Here is a 19,120-nt window from a genome sequence, read left to right as displayed (position 1 = left end):
AGCAGGCTCCCTGCTGAGCAGAGAGCCTGATGCGGGGCTCCATCCCAGGACCCTGGGATCATGACCTGAGCTGAAGGCAGAGGCTTAACCCACTGAGCCACCCAGGAGCTTCTCCATCCATCTTTCATTGAATATTCTTCACTAGGCTTTAGGGGATACAAAGATGAACAAGTCAAGTGTATACATTGGAATATAGTTCTAATCTAAGCTTTCTCCTAAAACAATAATTTACTTATTTATTGAGTTCCCACCAGAGTCTCTGATCTTCCTGGCCAAGCCCTTGTCCTTGCAGCAGAATCACACATACATTTCTTTGATAGAATTTGCCTGTGATGGTCCTGTGTTACTGTCCTTGGGGACTTAGTAGAGTCTACTGGTTATTAATTTGCAGATACATCAGAATTGGGAGGGATAATATTAATATATTCACTTACTTATTTAAAATTCAAAATGTGGGGGATGAACCGGACAGGAAAGAAGGAGCAGCCAGGTGAGCTATGACGGGGGCTGGGCAATTTTGCTCTGGGTTCCCAAACACCCAATGCATGTTCCACACGAGGGGAAAGGGGCTTGACAACAGACCTCAGCTGAGACTAAGTCATATGAGCCAGCTATGTAACATGCCATCCAAACATAGAATCTGCATCAGTAAAAATGGAGAGGGAAAAGCGAGGAAGGTGGGCTCCCCACCAGCCCACCAGGCTTTCTCTTGGCAGATATTGCCATTGTCACATGACAAGAGCTGTGTGACTCTAGGAAGAGCTTAACTTGAAGAAGATATACTAAAGAGAGGCCCTGAGGACTGTGTGAAGGAGGAATCCACTGCTCAAAAGGAAAAACATGCAAGGTCTAATCCCTATACCCCTGGGCCTTTGCATGTTTCCCAGCAGTGTCTATAGCCATCCCCACCCTACCCAGCTTCTAAGGCCAATCTCAACCTCACAACTTTCCTGGTCTCTCTATAAGTAGAAGGAAACCCTCACTCCCACCCTCTGATACTTTTTGACATCTCCTTCCCACCTCTTGATTCAGTGATGTCTTGATAATGAGTGAAGAAAATCAAGCTCAGATTGGCTTGAATACAACATGTAATTTATTGTCTTGCAAGAATGAAGTGTCCAGGTCCTCCCTACCCTTCTGATGGCTTCTAGCCCTTTTACTGCTTACTTGGTAGCTTCTTCCTCTCTCCTTTTAGCCTCCAGGGCTGAGGTCCCAGCCATGTCTATGGCTTGCTGGGCATAGGGACTCAAAGGGCATCAGCAAGCCTTGGGCTTCCTGCATCTCTGGGCTGTGCTCTTCTCTACAGGTTTGCCTTCAGTGGCCTCTGGATTCTACCCTTCTTGCACAAAGGGAGGAACTTCTTTTCTCTCCTTCTCTTTCTCCCTCTCTTTTCCTCTCTCTACCTCTCTTATGGAAATCCTGTATTTCTATCTCCTTAGTTCTGGTAGGATGTCATGTGTCTACAGAAGCCAGTCGCTGTGGTGGGAGACGCCATGCTCTGATTAGTTAGACCTGAGTTACATGGTCACCGTGAGAACCAGGGTAGAGTTCACGCTATGCAAATGTGTGAACTGAGAGGGAGGAGTGATGGCTTCCATTTCCGGAAAGAGAGGAAGTGGTGGCACATGGCTAAAAATATATGTCTGCCATCAGTGAACACTTAGTGGTCAGCCATGCTACATCCCTAGTGACCAAAAGAGCTGTGTTTGGCTGGAGGTCTGAGTCTTCTGGTATCACTTGGGTCTGGCCTCGTGTTATGGGTTGAAGTATGTTCCTTCAAAATTTCTTTGTTGAAGCTGTAGCCCCTAGTACTCAGAATGCGACTGTATTTGGAGATGGGGTCTTTGAAGAGGTGGTTAAGTCAAAATGAGGCTTTTGCTTGGGTCTTAGTCCAATCTGACTGGGTCTATGTAAGAAGGGATTATGACACACAGAGAGACACCATATTGTGAGAGCACAGGGGAGAGGCCATGTGGAGAAACAGAAGGACAGCGGCCATCTGCAAGCCAAGGGGAGAGTCTTCAGAAGGAACCAACCTGCCAACATCTGGATCTTGGGATTCTAGCTTCCAGAACTGTGAGAGAATAAATTTCTGTCATTTAAGACACCCAGCCTGTGGTATTTGTCATGACAGCCCTGCAAATGGACACGGCTGGAGTCTGAGAAGGGAAAGCTGCAGCCACCACCGAGTGTGGACACCATGCAGAGATCTGTGGTCTTAGTCCTCGCACAAGGTGGGGTGCAGAGGACAAGGGTACGTGATATCTCAGCCTGCCTGCTTTGCCTCAGTAACTGGGTTTAAGAGCAAGGGCAAGCTCAAAAGTTAAAATGGTTCTTGAGAACAATGGCTTTCAAGTGTTCTGTGTCACGACCCATGATAAAACAACAACAAAAAAGGTAGATGTTATAGCCCAATGTTATCTTATGTTATGTTTTGTTATGTTTTAGCCCCCCCACACGTACAGAGAACAGAACTGAAGCAAAAGTTTAAGAAACAAGATGCACCCTTTCTATATGTGATACACACAGGGATTTGCTATTCTCTTCTAGTTCATTTTACAAATGCTGGCTATTAAATGGCTATTAATGAATGAACTATTAATCATTACCTCACTAGTGTGTTAGAAGCTGAAGTTTTAAAAACCCTTTTTAGACTATCCTAGAACTATGTTATTTTCTTCCAGTACATCTTCCGAAAGTATTGCCATGTCCAGGGTCTTCCAAGGCCCTCTTTGTGCCTTCACTCTGCTGCATTTTTCTTCATAGCATTTACCACTGCCTCCCATGGAATATGTCCTCATTGATCAGCCATCCTCCACTCCAGCTCCTTCCCCAGATCATGGGGAGCCTCGGCCTCTCTCACTGCTGTGGACTAGAGCGGTTCCAAGATGCTCTCTGCTGTCCTCATATGGCCCCCAAAGGCAGACCTTTCCCTTTTACGTGTATGTGTAAAGGCAGCGGATAACCCAAACGCTCTCATTTGGGCCCCCACTCCCTCAGTCTTCATGTACAGAGAGCCTGCTCCATGCTTGGTATCATCTAAGCCCTCTAACCCTGCAAAGCCCATGTTATTTCCACCCCCGGGTGAGAAAGATCACACCCCTATGAGTCTGGGGAAGCTATTGAGATCCCAGCCAGGACTCACTTCTGGGGCCTTGCTTTGCTGTGTGTCAGGCACTGGGCTGGGTGTATCAGAAGGTGTCAGGGAGACTCAGACAGGAGGGCCTGTCCCTGTGTCTGTGTCATTGAGGGAGCTGGAGGGGAGGGTTCCCGCTATGTGGCACTAGCTAATGCAATTGGGAGGCTGGGCAGCACCGCCAGCCAGATCTAGGATGAACCTCCTGTGCCCTCTGAAGGGACTTATATTTTGTCTGATAAATGGTTCTAGTGCTGGAGAAAAAAAAAATTAATTTGGAAACCACTGCAGTGAAAGACTGGGAGCCACTGAAGAATTCTAAGCAGGGAAGTGACATGATTACATTTGCATTTTAAAAAGGGAGACAAAGACATTTTGGTATAAAAATAAATCTCCTTAATCACATCATCATGGCACAACAGCTTTCCTTGGGGTGCAGTCCCCACAACCTGTGGGGACCTTCACACAGGTGAGACAGAGCCACGTCTGAGTTGCATTCTGCTTCTCCACTTGATGGCAGGTGTCTTCCCGTGGCCTTCCTAATGACCTAATGACCCGTGGGTGGTTACACGGTACACCTCACAGGGGTGGACCTTTGCTCACCTCTCCATCCTCTCGCTGTTGGGCAGCACCTGGAAGAGCCGTGTAAGGGGTAATACCATTATTCTTGTCCCCATTGTTTCTGATCTTCCTTTTTAATGAATGACATAGAAACCAATGCATGCATTAGGGGTTTTCTTAGTTCCATATTGACTTCTTCTCTTGGTCATAGTCCAAACTGAGTCCAAGATCCTCAGTACTTTTAGGTTTGCAGTGAAATTGAGTGGAAGATGGGGAAATATCTCATGTACTCCTTTGCCCCCACACATGCATGGCTTGTCCCATCATCAGCACCAGCCACCAAAATGGTACCTGTGTTCCAGCTGATAAACCTACATCGACACATCACTATCCCCCAGAATCCATCATTGACATTCATGTTCCCTTTTGGTGTTGCACATTCTATGGGTTTGAACAAATTTATAATAACATATATTCATTAGTAGAGTATCATACAGTAGTTTCACTGCCCTAAAAATCCTCTCTGTTCCATATACATGTCCCTCCTTCTCCATTCCCCCAACCATCCACTGGCAATTACTGTTCTTTTGACCTTCTCCGTAGTTTCACATTTTCTAGAATGTCATGTGGTTGGAGTCATACAGTATGTGGTCTTTTCAGATTGACTTCTTTCACTTAATAGGCACTTAAGTTTCCCCCATGTCTCTTGTCTTTTCATGGCTTGATAGCTCATTTTCTTTTAGTGCTGAATAATATTCTGTTGTTGGGATAAACTACAGTGTCTTTATCCACTCACCTACTGAAACATATCTTTTGCTTCCAAGTTTTGGCAATTATGAATACAGTTGCTATAAACATTTATGTGAAGGCTTCTGTGTGGACATACGTTTTCAACTCCTTTGGGTAAACACCAAGAAGCATGATTGCTGGATCCTATGGTAAGACTAAGTTTGCAAGACAAATTGTCCTCTAAAGTGGCCATCCCAGTTTGCATTCCACAGGCTGCACAGGAGAGTTCCTGTGGTTCCACATCTACACCAGCCTGTGCTGCTGTCAGTGTTCTGGATCTGGGTCATTTTAATAGCATTCCGAAGGCTTTTTTTAGGCAGGACGTTGCTGGTCAATTTCTCTCCGTTTGTGTCTCTGAGCTGAGCCCAGAACTGGCATGGACTAGCTCTCAGCTGAGGATTCTTAGTCCATAGCCTTATGGGGACAGGTCTGTGCTACCCCAGGAGATGGGGATGTAGTGGATGATATGCTCTTCCCTTCAGATCCCCTCCTCAGACTGACTTGCCCATCCCCATCCCTGAAAAAGCAAGAACTCCCAGCTCACAGCTGCTTTTCTCATGGGGAGTTGCCCACAGCTATGGGGAAGTGCCTTGGCAAAGTTTAAGCTGGGAGGAGTGGCCTGAAACCAGGACAACCTAATTCAGGCAGATAAGGACAGGGTCAGCTTCCTCTGCCAAGTTCTGCATTCCTCATTCCTTACAGTGGACCCAAGACCACCCCTCCAAAACTTCTGCATACCTTTCTGCCCCAGGGTCTGTATCAGGGAGCCCTGCATCAGCTGGTGAGTGAGGCTGATCTTCTAGATGCTCATGGTGGTGGGGGGGGAGGGGAAAGGGTGGCAGGCTCAGGTTCCCTAAAGAGTAGACCAGATAGATGTTCAGGTGAACCTCTATCTGGTGGGGTGAGGTGGGGTTATCAGGTCTTCTCTTGTTCAAGGGACAGCTTCTTGATCCCCTTCCTATAGAGAGATGGTGACACAGCCAAGACCTCCCTTGCAAGAGGGGGCAGTATACTAGGAGCACAAGCAGACAGAAATACTAGATGGATAAAAAAGAAACAAAGTTTTAGGGCCAGGATTTTGCTGTGTCTCTCAGGAAGTGGCATATCATCATGGAATGTGTGAGGACTTCGAGCGATGGGATCTTGCCTCTGTCACTAACTGATATGATCTTGGCTCTGTTGAATGGCTTCCTTCCTTGTTCAGTTTGTTCATCTTGCCAGTGGCACTAGTAATATCATCCTCATAGGATTACTGTGGGGTCGAAGGAACTTCTGTGTTCTGAGGACCACCTGGCAGACAGAAGGGTCTTAAAGACAGAAGGTCATATGAGTTAGGCCAACCTCTTTTCTTTTCTTTTTTCTCTTTCTTTCTTTCTTTCTTTCTTTCTTTCTTTCCTTCTTTCTTTCTTCTTTCTTCTTTCTTCCTTTTTTTCTTTCTCTCATAGAAAGAGAGACACAACTAGAGAGGGAACATAAGCAGGGGGAGTGTGAGAGAGAGAAGCCGGCTTCCCACCAAGAAGGGAGCCCGAAGAAGGGCTCCATCCCAGGACCCTGGGATCATGACCTGAGCTGAAGGTATACGATGCTAATGACTAAGCCACCCAGGTGCCCCTAGGCCAACTTCCAATACAGTAGAAAATTCCCCTAGGTGGGCACTTCAAGGGGGGTATCCTTGGCTTGGAGCCCTACCTGGGGTTGGGATTGTAGACAGACTTCTGCTGTGCTCAGGGTCCCATACAAGGCATCTTGGTTATGCCTCTTTTATTCTGCATCTTTCCAGCAGATAGAGAGCAAAACCTATTTTCGGGTTGAAGATTACCTCCCAGCAAGTCTGCTTGAGAGGATGACTGCTCTCCGGGTCCAAGCTGAAGTCTCAGAGAGGCACCGTGTCAGTCCTGTGCTCTGGGGAGAGGATGCCGAGCTAGAATTCTTGAGGGTAAGGCCTCTGTACCTCTGGAGGGGGTACTGGTGTTCAAGGACATGGAGCCAGCCCTTCCCTCTGGAGCTTTCTCTGGGGGGCCAGATGTGCTCAGACGTACATGGAGGTATGAGCAAGGGACTTGAGACGTTGGGAGGGAGGAAGTTCTAACATGCTGCAGGGCAAGGAGAGGCTTCTGGAGACAGCTGGCATTGGGAATGATCCCCCTAGGTGGGTAGAAGTTAGTGGGCTGTGTGGATAGGGCAAGGCCTTTCTTTAACCATAGAGCTCATAGTCACTTTTCTATGAGTGAGGAGACCACATCTCTCACAGAGACACATGGAACAACTCAAGTGCAAAATTGGGTTATGGGCCAAAAGCAAAGCCATTTGAAGACTTCATGTTTCCAGGCTTCCAGGCAATAGTCCTCAGCATTGCACAGATGGTATGGTCCACGCATATGGGCACAGCCTCTTCAGACCTCACTCTCTTCAGACCTCAAGCAAAAACAGTGGCATTTGAGTCCCCCATGTCTGTGGGTATACACAGAGCCTAGGATGAAGAGCCTTTGCACACTCCATGACTTACCAGCACTGGGCCAGGCACTGTGTGGGATGGAGACTGAAAGAACATGATCTTTGCCCCCAGGGAATCCCAAGTCTCATGGGGAGGATAGGCAGGTACCCAGAGACAGGCACAGGGTGCTGTGTGATGAGAACAATAAGTCAGGGGGCAGCTACTCTGCCTGTGCAGATGGAGCTGGGTGGGGTGTACTTGTAAGAGGGACACTACCCACCCCCCAACCTTGGCTTCCCCAGGGGAGGATAACTGGCTGGCATTTAGAACTGAGGAGGAGTTTCAAAATAAGCTCCAGATTTGTACATTTCTCTGTACAAAAGTCTCCCAAGATGGATAGGAAACATGTCCATGTTGTTTGCCTTTAATAGAGATGGACATTTGAAAGCAGAACTGCCCAGGTAAGATCTGGCCCTTCCTCTTTGGTCTATCATGGAGCAGCCTGTCTGTATGACCTCATACGTGCAGACCCATTGGCACTTCATGTCAGAAGCCCTGATGGAAAGGTGCTCAGTGCTTTCTATCATCCAGCCTTCCTGCACGTTCTTTGTCAGGAGGAACCTTGTCAAGCCTTCCTTTGATGAGGCACAAGTGGACACCTCAAAGCCATCAGCATGCATCCGACAGAAGATGGAGGAAGAACCACAGAACCAGTGGGCAGGCCGAGGATGTGGGCCTGGGGAAGCCTCTGTAGGATCAAGAATGCCCACCTGTTCACCCCTCCCCAGGCTCCAGCTTTGTTTGTCCTGCTCTCTGTGTCCCTCCCTCTCCTGGTTGAATGATGAACACTGATTGTGATGGAAGCCAGCCTCTCCTAAGCAGAAATACAGGGAGACTTTGTTTCAGTCTTTGATGGAAAACAGTGAAAAGATTTTACTTCATTTGCATGCCATCTTATCAGTTTCAAGAAATGTTAGGTTTTAGGTTGTATACGCCTGTGCTGTGTGAGTCCCCAGGGGCCTTTGTGATGCCTATTGCATATTGGAACCCTCCTCGTTTGGGTGAGTGTTAATTAAGCCAAATCTTTCCTCCCATAATTATAAAAGTAACAATTTGCTCATGATTCTGCCCTCTGGAAACAACACAATTATTTTTTGTTGTATTCCTTTTTCTCTCTCTGTTCTGTATATTCACATGTGTATACACATACACATTTAAAATTGGGTTTATATTATATATGCAGACTTGTATATTTTTATAATCCCATCTCACCAACATTTTGAATCTTTATTTTAAATCAACACATGGTATACCCTAAATTTTTTCTCAATACTCTGTTGTTTGGCACATACATTGTTTTAAATATGGGACTATTTTAAACAATACTGAGATTAGCAGTTCTGCTACATAAGTCTTTAGCGGCATTTGTGCTTAATTCCTTGGGGATAGAATCTCATGAGTTGAATTATAGGGTCTCAGGTCATGAACATTTGAAACATTGTTAATATATGTTGCTTAGACGTTCTACATTTCAGTCTTTTCTATACATTTCTTGCCCTCCCTCCTAGGTTGTAAATGTCAGGGCCCTGAATCCTCAGAGCCCAGTCACTCCATAAACAGCCACTGGATTATTTAATTACGGTTCCTTGTGGCTCCTCTCTTTCATTATCAGATGGTGCCTCTTGGCCTCCGATTCACCAATGACTAATTCTGCTAGTTCATCATCCCACACTGGAAGAAGATTTGGCAGAAATCCAGTGTGGATCATGCTGAATAACATACTCTGTCTGGAAGCTTCACAACTACATTAGCATATTAATCCCAGAACAACCTGTTCAAGGTTAACTCAATGTTTTCCAAACTTCTTTAACCAGGGAACCGTTTTTTTCCCCCCTCACATAAATGAGGGGTTTTATATACTACTAAAACATTTTTTTTTTCCCAGCTGTTGAAATCATACAGAACATATCCTGTGTCTTACCCCAATTAGCATACATGCATGTATGTATTACTCCATTAGCAAATGCATGCCTCAGATAGTTACAAATGCTTTGTAAATATCCTTCCTAAAGGCTACTCAGTGATCCTTTTTAAGGCAGTACTTTAGGGAATACTTATTTCTGAGAGCTGGTTCCCCAACCCAAGCCTGCTAGTCTCTACCGAACCTTACTATGAGAAGGGTTTGTCTGGATTATTCAGCACATTTTCTTAAGACAGATTCCCAGGAATGAAATTATGGGGTCAAAGGATATGAGTTGTTATGATACTCTTGATGAAACTATCCGTTTGTCCAACAGTTTTCAAAACAGCAAGGATGCTACATAGGCTGGGAGCCAGGAGAGCCTGGGTCCAGTCTAAACCTGGCTGCCACTGTAGGGAGAAGAAGAAAATAGTGAGATGCCCCTAAAACATGGAGATAAAGTGCCCCTGTAAGAAGACAATTAGCAACTGCAAAACAGAATGACCAGGAGAGGTGCTCTGGAAGATTCCCTAGTAGAGCACAGAGAGAGAGTCATATTATTTATTTTTTTACAGATTGCAAATGTCCCTGAGGATCTTATGTTTATTCACCCATGTTTCCAGATGTTATAGGAACTCTGTATTTTGCTAAGAGTGAGGACTCAGAAACAGACAAACTTATAATTCCATTTCTGCTTTCTCATTTGAAAAGAGATAACTACACCTCTCTTTTGGGATGGCTGTGAAGATTAAATAGCAGGATGCATGCGGAATGTTTACAATGGTGCTTTGCCATTTTATTTTTAAAAATTTTTAAAGAGAGAGGTGGGGGAGGGGCAGAGATTCTTAAGTAGGCTCCGTGCCCAGGGCAGAGCCCAATGTGGGGCTCCATCTCAGGAACCCGAGATCATGACCTGAATAGAAATCAAGAGTCAGGCACTTAACCGACTGAACCCCCCAGGCATTCTGGCGCTTTGCCATTTAAAAATTTCATCACTCCAAGTACTTCAGGATCACACGCTTCTCTAAAGACTTAAAAAATAAAGACTAAAATTAAATACTAAACGATTAAAACATGTAAGCAAGTCTAGCAAAGTCATCTTTAGTACTGAAGACATTATAAGGCTTTAAATTCGGGGTGGGGGAGAATATGACATCCATTTATTTACAAGAATTGACCTTACTGTTTGGGATGGCCCTAATTAATACCGTAAGCACACGCCAAATCTGGCCATTACATATTTCAGCACCGAGTGCTCCATAAGTAGTGTTTTGGATGCTACTGCTGATGACAACGGTGGTGTCTCCAGAGTTAAAACAAGCAGGCTCAAGGCCCAGAAACTTCATCAACATCGTGGGAAGCGTCATAGGCTCTGCAGGCGGCGTAACCTCTCTGCACAGATTATTAACTGAAGAAAAAAAGTACAGCAAGGATCTTGAGAGAGCAGCTTTCAAAAGTCTTAATTTGTCCGTGTTGTTATTCCCTTGTCGGGGCATGGGAGAAATGGGCCTGGACAGAGTGCTCTCTGTTGATGGGTGGAGATGGGAAACCAGATCTCACCCTTCTGAGAGGGTTTCCAGTTTCTGGAACAGGAAGTCGCTGCTGTGAGTCCAGGTGCATCAGCCTTTTGATGAGGCCTGGGATCTTGCAGGTGAAGGGGCAGCTGGTAGACACACCAGGATAGAGTCCTGATTACCATTAAGATGGAAAACCATTTGCACCAGGCTTATACTCTAATCTCTTAAGAACTTTATGAGCTTGATGCAGTCCCCATACCTGATGGACCCTCAGGGCTCTGAAAAAATTCAGTCTCCTGAACTGGTAAACTGAGGACCTCCCCTGGACTGTAGGGACCCGACCAATGCCCTGTGACATGGAGAGTGATGCCAGTGGTCGCTCCTTTGCTCTGCAGGATGTTCACGGCTTATCTTGCTTTTGTAGTGATGCTTACCATCTGGAAGATTGCTTTCTATGCCTGGGCCTCAGTTTTTCATAAACTGAAGGGGTTACAGCAGATAATATTTCAATAGACACAACCCTGAAAAGGAATCCCTTACCTTGAAATGACCCAGAGCAGTCTGAATTCTAAAAACTCGTTCAGAATATTCTTAATCTGTTCTATCATTTTCAGAATATCTGCTTTCCAGGTTTTGTTTTAGGTACTCCATGAAAAAGGAATCCTAGGGTTAATAAAATAGGAAATACTATCATATTAGAGATGAGGAGAAATCCTGTAGCAAGGAGATCGGGTTAGCTCAGGGTTTTCCTAAACTTATTCAGCAGTCCTACTCTTTGTTTTTGGAACGTCTGTTGAAATGCTTCTTATGAACTGGTTTGAAGCCCATTATTTTATTATGTAATTAATTAATTTATTAAATTTTTGTTAACATATAATGTATTATTTGTTTCAGGAGTACAGATCTGTGACTCATCAGTCTTACACAATTCACAGCACTCACCATTGCACATACCTTCCCCAGTGTCCATCACCCAGCCATTGTATCCGCCCCACTCCCCTCCCTTCCGGCAACCCTCCATTTGTTTCCTGAGATTAAGAGTCTTAAGGTTTGTCTCCCTCTCTGGTTTCACCTTGTTTCCTTTCTCCCTCCCTTCCCCTATGATCCTCTGCCTTGTTTCTCAAATCCCTCATATCAGTGAGATCATATAATTGTCTCTCTCTGATTGACTTATTTCGCTCAGCATAATACCCTCTAGTTCCATCCACGTCATTGCAAATGGCAAGATATCATTTTTCTGATGCTGCGTAATATTCCATTGCGTATATAGATACCACACCTTCTTTATCCATTCATCTGTCAATAGACATCTATGAAGCCCATTATTTTAGATTACTGGGAGTGTCTCTTCTAAATTGGCCTTTTTCTTGCTCCAGGTCACTCAGCAGCTCCCGGAATATGGTGTGCTGGTTCATCGAGTTCTCCCAGAGAAGGCCAGGGTGGAAGGGGAGATGGCTTTGGGGATCTGTACCAAGGGTGTCATTGTATATGAAGTGACAAACAACAGCAGAATTGCAACTTTGCGGTTTCAGTGGAGAGAAATCAGAAAGATTTCGACTTGTGTGAGTGCACCTCAGTGGATAACTGCTTCATTTCCCTTTGTTCTGATGCCCCCTTAAAGGAGCAGGGGAGTCATGTGATCTTCCCCTGACCAGATAAGTTCATATCTGTTACTCTAGGACACTGTGATGTATTTGGAAGAAGCCTACCTTGAGATTGGAGAGTCCCCAGGAGGTCGTTTCCTCCCCACCATCTCTTGCCTGGACCCTCTGTACCCCCATGGATAGCCAGCCATCAGCTGGCTACACCTTCCTTCTGGGTAGAGTTCTCTTAATTCAGGGAAGCCACCGATGCTTAGAGCAAGGTTGGTTTTGGGAGATGGGAGAGGAGAGCCTACTGTAGGTGGAGTGGAATCTGCTCAGTTTTGAAACATTTCTCTAGTTTTAATTTTCTTTCAAATTCTCTTCAATTTTCCGTGTGCACACAGTGTTCCGAGGCATCCTGCCTGTCTCCCATGAACTAGAGGTGTGCTACAGGATGCTGTGGACTGCACACCTTTGATGCCCATTGAAGGTTTAGAAGACATTTTTTAGAAACAAAAAACCCTATTAAACATATTGCATTTGAAATTGTATTTCAATGCCATTTGCATGAGCAAATTTATATACTTCCTGAATTTAGTTACAATATATTTGCCACCAAAAGAGTTGCACCTGTCCCCACAGCAGATTACTCCAGTACCTAATTTCCTTCTTGTCCCATCGGTCACCGCAGCTAGTGTGCCATTTCCTTTAGTCATGATTTCCTTATCAGTCACGAAAGTCTTTGTCTTTTGGTCCCTGGGGGAAAAAAAAATCAGCTTTTTCTATTTAATTTTCTCTTAGGGTTTTAAAAGTTTTCCTCCTGGCTACACTGTTGTTTTTATAATCATTATCTGATGTTAGAGTTTCCTAAGTAGAGTGTAAATGGTTTAATTCATTTTCTTAATGTTTCCTTCATTTTTTCCATCTTGGTTGTTGAGGTTAACATATTGTTTCAGCATGATTTTTAAAAAAGATTTTATTTATTTATTTGACATAGAGAGAGATCATAAGTAGGCAGAAAGGCAGGTGGGGGTGGGGAGCAGGCTCCCTGCTGAGCAGAGAGCCCGATGCGGGGCTCGATTTCAGGACCCTGAGATCATGACCTGAGCCGATGGCAGAGGCTTAACCCACTGAGGCACCCAGGAACTCCTCCAGCATGTTTTTAATAGTGTTTCTTTTTCATTTTTTAAAGATTTTATTTACTTATTTGAGAGAGATAGAGTGCATGAGAAGACAAAGGGGTAAGGGCAGAGGGAGAAGGAGAAGCAGAGCCCAATGCGGAGTTCCATCCAAGGACCCCAAGATCATGATCTGAGCCAAAGGCAGAGACTTTACCAACTGAGCCACCCAGGAACCCCTTGATAGTGTTTCATGATAAATTATTGTTTGTCTTTGGAAAAAAAACTTATATGTAAAAGTAAATAACTGAACAGAATTTACTTGAGTTCATTAAAATGGCTTATAATACACTACTGGAAAATTTTTCCCAAATATTTTTGACTAACTCTAAAAATAAACCATATTTATATTTATAAGATTTTTATAATTTTAATGACAACTTTAATTCAATTGAAAGATTATTTGAGGAATTTTAATTACTGAATTAATTCAATACTGTTGCATTGCTTCCTATTTTCTTTATGTCATGGTTAACTGTTTAAATTTTTCAATCTAATTTGTTTTAGGACATTTGTAAAAATGCAGATAACCTAAAATGTAATTTTGAAAAATAGAATTTTTGAAGATACAACATTTAACAATCCCCTTAAGTAAATCCTTTATATTTTTTAAGTTGGTTTAATGTTTATAGATATTTATTTTCCCATGACCAGGGACAATTCTTTAACTAAAACTGGAAGTCACCAGGTTCACAAGACAAACTTAGTAGCTTAAAAACAAAAACAAAAACAACCCTGCTACTAATTAAGGATTTCTATGCATTGATGACTATTTCCTCAGCATGAATATCTTTTTTATGGTAAAGTCATCTCATGAAATGATGTCACCAATTGCTTGCCACAAATCAGAAATCTTGCACTGAAAATGACTGTCACTCTTCATGCTTCTGCAAGCACAAAATGCAGAACTCAATATAAGAATGAGCTTAGGAAGTTGATTTCAAACTTGCCTAATTAATAGCAGATGCCAAGACGTTTCAGACAATTGGAGACCATTCATCTTGCCAGCCTTCAGGGAAATAACAATAGAGTTTGAGAAAAATGCCATTTTGGAAGACTGATTTGTCCGTGCGTTAGTAGCCTGTCTGTAGCAGAGACAAGGTTCATTCTGAAGATTATCCAATTGAGGAAGGGTTCGTTATGGAATAATGAAACTACTAGTGTTGGTAGTCATCCCGGGTTATTTGCAGACGTTTGGAAGACTGAAGAAGAATGCAGAGGGCAGGGGAGGAGATGGGCTTGGTAGGGCTCCCTTTAAGAAAAAGAATATAAAGTTCTGAATGCAAACTATGAAATGAAAATGAATATTCCTTTAGAATGAAAAAAGAAATTGCAACAACTTGTGAATTTAAAAATGGGAACAACTACTGCAAAACCATCAAGCCAAAATGATTATTGTCATTAAGTCACTCCCTGATAAACTGTAGTTCCTTTTTTCTTTCAAACATTGGTGGCGTACGTTCTGATGATGTTTCCATATTATGGGACTTTTGTAATATTTTCTCCAGAGGCAATAAAGTATAATTTAAACTTTCTTCCAGCATGGCTGACTGAAAGTTATTTTTCTTATTGAGAAGAAGCACAAAGCCTGCAGTTTTGTCCAGAGACACACCTGCTGTTTGTAGTGCCGCCAAAGGTTTCTGGGCTACGAGTGCAGGGAATCAAATATTCTATTCCGTGTGATTCTCCATCAAGAAAGGAAAAACATGGTGTGATGTGTTGAGAATGCGGTATCTATGTTTCTAAAGTATATCCCCGATAGAACAGAAGTGCCACTTGATCAGGGTGTTTTTGAGAATTAAGTCGATTTTTCATTTCTGACAACTGAAAGAGATTTCTGCCAGACTGGCCTCTAGCTCTGAACATTTCTGAGCTCGCTTTGCACACATTGCAGGAACAAGGGAAGACTTGCCCAGAACCCCTCCTGCCCGCCTCAACTTCATTAGCTCCACGGCAGATCTGCCTCCGTCTGGAAGAGCATCATCGTTCTGCAGAGATATCAGACCAGACACACCAACTAGCAGGCGAAAAAACAGCAATAACAATATAACTCAAGGGGATGAAATATTCAAAATGATAAAACAATGCTTTGAAACTAAGTGAGGTTATGGAAGCACCACATGTATTTGTACTGCAGCAACAGAGGCATAAATAAGATTTGTGTGTGTGTACTGAAAACTCTGAGATTCAAGTTTGACATCATCTTGTTCACAGAGCAGCTCACCTCTGTGAAAGTTTGCTGACAGATATTCATTTCTCATTAAATGATCTTATCAAAATGGAGAAGAAATCCGCACGACCACCGTCGAGACTGTTTTCTGCTTTATGCCTGGAAATTCCACTTATTGTGGTGCTTAGTACCATAAAGCATTAGTGTCTATAAAGGAGAGTCTTGCTAAGGGTTTATGAGTTGAAAGAAAGATTGGGGTGTGTGTGTGTGTGTGATTCTCTTTTCTCAGACTTATTAAAGAATAGTTATTAGATCTTTTAAAAATAACATGCTCATCTAAAATTTTTTAGTACCTGGGTGCACTTAATATAAAATTGTCAAGACTATATGAGAGCATATCAAAGTGTACTGACAAAGGGGTTGGGTTCCAAGAAAATATTCAAGTTTGGAAAATCAAATACTCAGTTGGTGGAGTTCAAACATCATTATAATTTGAATATTAAGAAAAAATTACTAAGGCTAGCAGGACAACATCTATGAGTGTTTGAGAAAATACATTATTTAAAAAAATGCCAGATACAGTATAGTTCAATTGGACTCCAAATCTACTCACATTAGTAGAAGGAGGTTCAATGTTACATGTGTCAATAAAGTGAAAGAATATTTAGAAAATGCTCAAGTTATTTAAAATTGGGCTATAGACAGGGGCACCTGGGTGGCTCAGATGGTTAAGTGTCTGCCTTTGGCTCAGGTCATGATCCCCGGGTCCGGGATTGAGCCCCAGATTGGCCTCCTGGCTCAGTGGGGAGTCTGCTTCTCCTTCTCCCTAGGCCTCTCTCCCAGTTTGCATGTTCTCTCTCTCACTGTCTCAAATGAATAAATAAAATCTTTAAAAAAAAGTAAAATTAGGTTATGGGTAAAAAAAATTTCTCAGAGGAAAAGTAATGAATAATTATTTGTCTTTTGTTAATATTTGACCCTGTAGATGGAGCTTCTGAGAAATGGTGACTATTATGAATTAAAAGGGATTAACATTAACAAGGATCAGGAAAGGAACCCTTTCAAGCATAAGCCCTGTATTTATAAAAATTATCTTTCTAAGAGTAAGCTCAAGGTTCTTATTGAAATATCTAGAATATCTAAACTAGAGATTTTATTTAGAAGTTATATATAAATTTGTATTTACTATCATCTCTATAAGTTTGCATTTTATTGTTCTTATTAACACTGTGTATTGAAAATGTCATAGATTTTTTTTCCTCCAAAGCTCCATATAGATAATTCCATATGGATAATCCTCTCCAGTTTATCCCACTGAGCTGTACAGTATTATCATTCTGTATGTGGACCCTGAAGTTATGTATAAATGTGGGGAAGCATTTCTTGCTGATGTGACCTGAATTCGGCTGGAGTCTGGGAACTCTTGGTATATTTCCATCTCTGTAGGATAAAGACAATTGTATGACCTCCCTCATTCTGTAGCTTTGAGGGTGAAATGAATTAATATCTAGAAAGCACTTAGAACAGAGCCTTGCCCCATAACAGCAAGAAATATGAAAGTGCATACAGTGATCTTATCTTTTCTATAACCTTGCTAGCTGAAATTTTGTCTGCAACTTCTGGGAGTTTGTGCAATGAAAACTACAGGTATATTTTGTGGCCTTTCAAAATGCACACTGAGGATTATGTTCACTCCTTGCTGAGGGTCAAGTGTGTGCCTGGGTCATTTCCAATGCTTTCCACCTTGCACATTTCTCAGCAGTTAGCCATTGCCCAATTAATAAACATTGACTTTGTAAATGAAGAAAAAAATAAAATGAAGAATTTTTTTAAATCTAAGAAACAATACTGGGCCATGGTCATACATCTGTCATACACTTCTGGATGCCTAGTATACTGGTTTCAAACTGGGGGCTCCAGCATTTGATAACTCTGGACCGTCATGCTTTAATGGACAGTAAACACAATCAACATATGAAAACCTGTGTTTGCTTCCTCCAGCGGAAGAAGTTCACCATCACAAGCAGCATCACTGGGAAAAAGCACACGTTTGTCACTGATTCAGCCAAGACCTGTAAATATTTACTAAGACTCTGCTCTGCCCAGCATGGGTTTAATGCTCAGATGAGCTCCCTGCCTGTTGCAGCTGGTGAGTAGACATTATATTATACCTATCAACCTCCAGTTTGGAAAGATTGTTATTTCATTGAACAATTTGTATCAATATAAACAGTTGACCCAGAAACCTAAAAAGTTTTAGATCTCTCTAATGACTCAAGAAGTACCAGTAAGGAGAAATACATTTTTTTTTTCTTTGACTGGTAAATGCTAAAATAAATGACAATGGGGGGAGGAGGTAAATGGATGCCATAGTTCTGAAGGGCAATGGGGAATGGGGAGTATCTATCAAAAGCCTTTAAAGAGCCCATGTCCCTTAGCCGTGAAATTTCATTTGTAGATGGAAACTTATCCAAAGGTGAGGCATTGAGAAGTACACAGAAGTTTATGCTCATGTGTGTTCACTAGAACGTTATCTGTAACAGTGACCATTTGGAAGCAACCTAAGTCTCCAAAGACAGAAGACTAGTGAAATAAATCCCATGCAGCTCTATAATTTAGACATTAAAGTCAGTTTTTGGAGGATGATGACATGTGAAAATACACATGATATGGTGCTAAGTGAGGAAACATGAAATATGAAGTCATATATCCCGCTGATAGAACTTTCTGCCATGATAGAAATATGCACACTGTTCGTTCTGGGGTCACTACCAGTGGGTGCGAGGTCACTACCAGCGTGTATACCTATTGAGCACTCAAAAGGTGGATAGAACTGAGGAACTACATTTTTTACTTTATTTAATTTTATTTTTAAAGATTTTTTATTTTTTTATTTATTTGACAGAGAGAGATCACAAGTAGGCAGAAAGGCAGGCAGAGAGAGAGAGAGGAGGAAGCAGGCTCCCTGCTGAGCAGAGAGCCCGATGCGGGACTCGATCCCAGGACCCTGAGATCATGACCTGAGCCGAAGGCAGCGGCTTAACCCACTGAGCCACCTTAATTTTAACTGACATACTTAAATGTAAATGGCTGCCTGAGCCTCCTGCCCTGGAAAGCACCGGCCTCAACACCAGGATCGTATCTCAGTTGGTTTTAAAATGTTCTGACACAAGGAAGGAAGAATATGGAAATGAACTGCACCAGAGTACCTTCTTGGGTTATATTATTGCCTTTGTGGCCCAGGCACACAGCACACAGGCATGATTGTTTCCAAGCTTTCAACAATGTGCATGTAGAATGGTTTTAATTAGGGAAGAGACTATTAGGTGAAATGAGGCCACACATCACAGAAGGCTAGTTAATTCTTATTGAATATTTAAGAAGTGCTGAAGAACTATTTATTATTGTTATGAGTACTTTCCCAGGAAGTATGCTAAGCCCTTCCATGAATTATCTCATTAATGCTCATAATACACTGCCTCCTTAAATCGCAATTGTCAGACAGCCTAAGGAGGCTGGCACTAGCGTTACTGACAGAAGCACACCAAAGCTCAGAGAAGGGAAGTAATGGCCCAGCTGGGTGGTGCTGGGGCTGAGGTTTGAATCTGTGGCTCCTTGAGGCTTGGTGCCTAGGCACCTCACTTGGCCAGTACAGCCTTCCATAGCCTCCCAGAATAGGGACTTTAGGACTAGAGAGGTTTGAGTGGAGCATTGGATGGATCTCATTTGCTGTTGATCTCTAAACATGATTTCTTCTTTAGTTAGAAAAGAGGACCATCTGGTAGAGTGGTT

General features: G+C 42.8%; 1 protein-coding gene across 1 annotated transcript in view; it reads left to right on the top strand.

The window, feature by feature from the left end:
* FRMPD2 (FERM and PDZ domain containing 2) overlaps positions 1–19,120 on the top strand; it is an 88,504-nt gene that overhangs the window by 33,208 nt on the left and 36,176 nt on the right. The window contains exons 13-15 of the mRNA XM_059397694.1: positions 6,267–6,422; positions 11,774–11,959; positions 17,330–17,477. Coding sequence (XP_059253677.1) covers positions 6,267–6,422; positions 11,774–11,959; positions 17,330–17,477 — 490 coding nt within the window. The remainder of the gene's footprint in view (positions 1–6,266; positions 6,423–11,773; positions 11,960–17,329; positions 17,478–19,120) is intronic.

The sequence above is a fragment of the Mustela nigripes genome, chromosome 4, assembly GCF_022355385.1.
Source record: "Mustela nigripes isolate SB6536 chromosome 4, MUSNIG.SB6536, whole genome shotgun sequence".
NCBI lineage: Eukaryota > Metazoa > Chordata > Mammalia > Carnivora > Mustelidae > Mustela > Mustela nigripes.
This window is presented reverse-complemented; position numbering and strand designations above follow the sequence as displayed.